We start from the raw sequence: 2,995 nt of genomic DNA, 5'->3' as shown, positions 1-2,995 counted from the left end.
TTTTCTTTTAATTTACTATTATTTTTTCTTTATTACATTTATAGTTTATAGACAATAAGGGTTTTAGTTTGACAATAAAGTTTTTATACTGTTTGCAGAAAGATGTTTATTTCAATAATATAAAATTTTAATATGAAAATAAAGCTTTAATATATTTAATATTATATAAAACTATTTATAAAAAACATTATATAAGATAATGTAAAATTTTAATATAATTCATTTTTTTAACTTTAATATACATGTTCTTTTTTTCGTTAAAATTGTTATCCTTTACACACACATATTTATATAAATATTTGTAATTGAATTCAGACGATGAAACATTTATTCTGAGTCACAAAATGTTTATGGCTTCGAAAGCCATTCGGAATCAATATTCTCATTTAAAGCGTCAAACAATAGGGGATAAGTAAAAAAAACATTTAATCATTTTCAGCAGGCTCTTCATCTTGTGCATCTCGATAATTAGGAAATCTTTCTCTCATAATTTGGCGTTGTATTCTTTGAGCTAAAGCGCGCGGTCCTCTTTGATGTAGATCTTCGTTATCAATGAGCCCAGTATTTTCATATTCACCATTATCAGCAGCTATTGGTGCTTCCAATTCTTCAACAGGCAAACGGTGTTGAATTCTTATATTATGTAGTTATATTATGCATTATACTGCACATGCATTAACTATTTTTGCAGCAAATGCTGGCCTATACATCAGCACACGCTGATAGGAAAGACATCTCCATACAGATTTGAAGACACCAAAAAAACGTTCAACAACGTTTCTTGCCTTACAGAGCTGTTGCGTATAATGAAATTGTAGGGTACTTTCAGGAAAATCGACCAATGGTATCATGAGCCACGGTTCCAAAGGGTATCCAGCATCGCCTAATGAAAAATATTAATATTGTTACGAATATACTGAATATTTCGGGAAATAAATAAAAGGTTAAAACTACATGAAATCTTAATTATTCAAAAACAATGAAAAAATCTTGTTTTTCTTTCTTGTGTACCAAACGTTATTTAGTATTATACGACCGACGTGTGACGGTCGAACAAGGCGTCGATGTGAGCACACGGCTGTCACACAGAATATTCAGTATTTATAAAAATATATAAGATCTTATTACAGTTTTTTATTTTCTTTTGCAAAGTTCTTCGAAGTCCTTATTTTCATAAGGACTGAAGGTTCATAAGGACTAAAGGTTCACTCACCGATCAGCCAAGTTTTCCGTTCTCCTCGATTATAATGAAATTCTATTGCTCGACGAATTGGTGATGTACTCCAGATGTATGAGTCGTTTCGTGCACCTGGATATCGTGGATTGATGTTAAGCAGCTTCATATCTGGATCAACAATCTGAAAGTATAATTAAATAATGCTAGAATTAGACAAAAGTTTTGCAGGAAAACCAATTTATGTACTTCCTAAGTGATTAAACTTACCGCTTGCACGTTCAAAGAATGGTGATCGTGATGATTAATGAACGCCTCTTCATTTTCATGAGGGGCTATAATATGAATAAAAGTACAGTCTATAGCAGCGATAGCACTTTCGAATGAGTAAAAAGTAGCGGAGAATTTTGCACGCGCTTGCTGTCGATTTTCTTCGGTCATCGGGAATTTTACCCATCTACGCAGCAAGCGCCGATTAATCGCTTCAGTTACGGCATGGAGGCAACGGCTTGTTGTTGATTGGCTAACAATCCATTGGAATTGATTGCCAACGCTTCTTTGATAGCTGCCTTGCGCATAAAATTGTATGGCTATCAACACCTGTATTTAATGTTTCAAGATTATGTTTCAATATTATAAATTAAATATTATAAATTATTATAGTTTTGTTCCAATGTTACCTTTATTTCTGGCACTAAGCCAGTAAGTCGTTCATTATGTAAATCAATCCTTAATGCAGCTGCAATGTCGATTACCAGTTCAGGAGTAAGGCGAAAATAGTCAATGAATTCATCTCGTGGGATGTGAAAAGGGTTTTGAGCATCTCTCAGCTGCCTTCTTGCCACACGCCGTTCTAGTCGACGCACTCTTTCAACCACTAATCCTAATTCCCACGCCAAATAGTCAAGGGCCATGTCCTCTTCAAATAAATCAACTTTTAATATACATAAGCTTAAATGCCAAATATGTCGATTTTATGGAAATAAAAATTCTTACGAGTATATAAATAAAAAAATCGAAAGGAGAAGAGCAAATTCATATTAACTTAATACAACGTTCAAAACATTATATAAGAATTAAGATGTAAATATACATTACTTTCTGAAAACCAATTATTATAAACAACGTCAATTTTTACTCACCGAATTCCTTAAATGTTAATTTTTCTTTTAATATATGTTTACGATGTATACATGTGAAGTCCTTCTTAAATGAACACACTCATCACTTCGACACTTCAGACGCTTCTAAACATTTTTAACCTTTAACTTATGGTTTGTTCTTTTTAGCTGCTGAATTGGTGCAATAAGTTAGAGTGAGGAAAATGTACTTGTCTCACTCTAACTTATTACACCAGATCAGCAGTACAGTTAAAATGAACAGACCACTACTGTCGTTATGTGATCGTTACGCGTACCGAGGGGTATCGAACCATGCGTTATGATAGCGACATATAACGACATCATACCGACGATTTTCGTTATGAATAGCGACAATAGTCGTTACCATTCGCGTACAGAATTGCATTTGACGTTATAGTGTTGTAACGTTATATAACGAATCGACAATTGTCGTTATGAGCACATAACGACGGCATAACGAGTTACAGAATCCCGCTACAGCGGCCGTATCAGACTCTAGTGCATCAACAGCACCGCAAACGATTGTACCTAAGTTACTAGTCGCGTGCGTATCCGATAAACAGTGAGAATAATTATTACAGGAATTGGAATTGAGTGGGCGGTGTGCATGAGACAGAGGACCAGAGACCGAGGGATGCCCTAAGGTATCGCCGGTACCACAGACATTTACCGTTCCTAA

At 34.4% G+C, this 2,995-nt stretch overlaps 1 protein-coding gene across 1 annotated transcript; it reads right to left on the bottom strand.

Annotated features, from left to right (window-relative positions):
• Positions 1-425: 425 nt before the first annotated feature.
• LOC112589389 (putative nuclease HARBI1) lies at positions 426-2,670 on the bottom strand. The gene is made up of 7 exons (XM_025302477.1): positions 2,592-2,670; positions 2,317-2,421; positions 1,855-2,093; positions 1,445-1,774; positions 1,214-1,358; positions 824-883; positions 426-607 (listed from the first exon to the last, which is right to left on the bottom strand). Exons 3-7 carry the CDS (start codon positions 2,086-2,088, stop codon positions 426-428), a joined length of 951 nt encoding a protein of 316 aa, XP_025158262.1. The 5' UTR covers positions 2,089-2,093; positions 2,317-2,421; positions 2,592-2,670.
• Between the last annotated feature and the right edge of the window lie 325 nt (positions 2,671-2,995).

Source organism: Harpegnathos saltator, unplaced genomic scaffold, assembly GCF_003227715.2.
Source record: "Harpegnathos saltator strain DR-91 unplaced genomic scaffold, Hsal_v8.6 scaffold497, whole genome shotgun sequence".
Lineage (NCBI taxonomy): Eukaryota > Metazoa > Arthropoda > Insecta > Hymenoptera > Formicidae > Harpegnathos > Harpegnathos saltator.
This window is presented reverse-complemented; position numbering and strand designations above follow the sequence as displayed.

Excerpts from the sequence above, each read along its gene's own strand:
- LOC112589389 (XM_025302477.1), bottom strand. The coding sequence starts at position 2,088 with ATGGCCCTTGACTATTTGGCGTGGGAATTAGGATTAGTGGTTGAAAGA. Across the intron at positions 1,359-1,444 it reads ATTCTTTGAACGTGCAAGCG|ATTGTTGATCCAGATATGAA; the intron begins GTAAGTTTAATC and ends TTATACTTTCAG. Across the intron at positions 884-1,213 it reads ACGGAAAACTTGGCTGATCG|GCGATGCTGGATACCCTTTG; the intron begins GTGAGTGAACCT and ends ATTTTTCATTAG.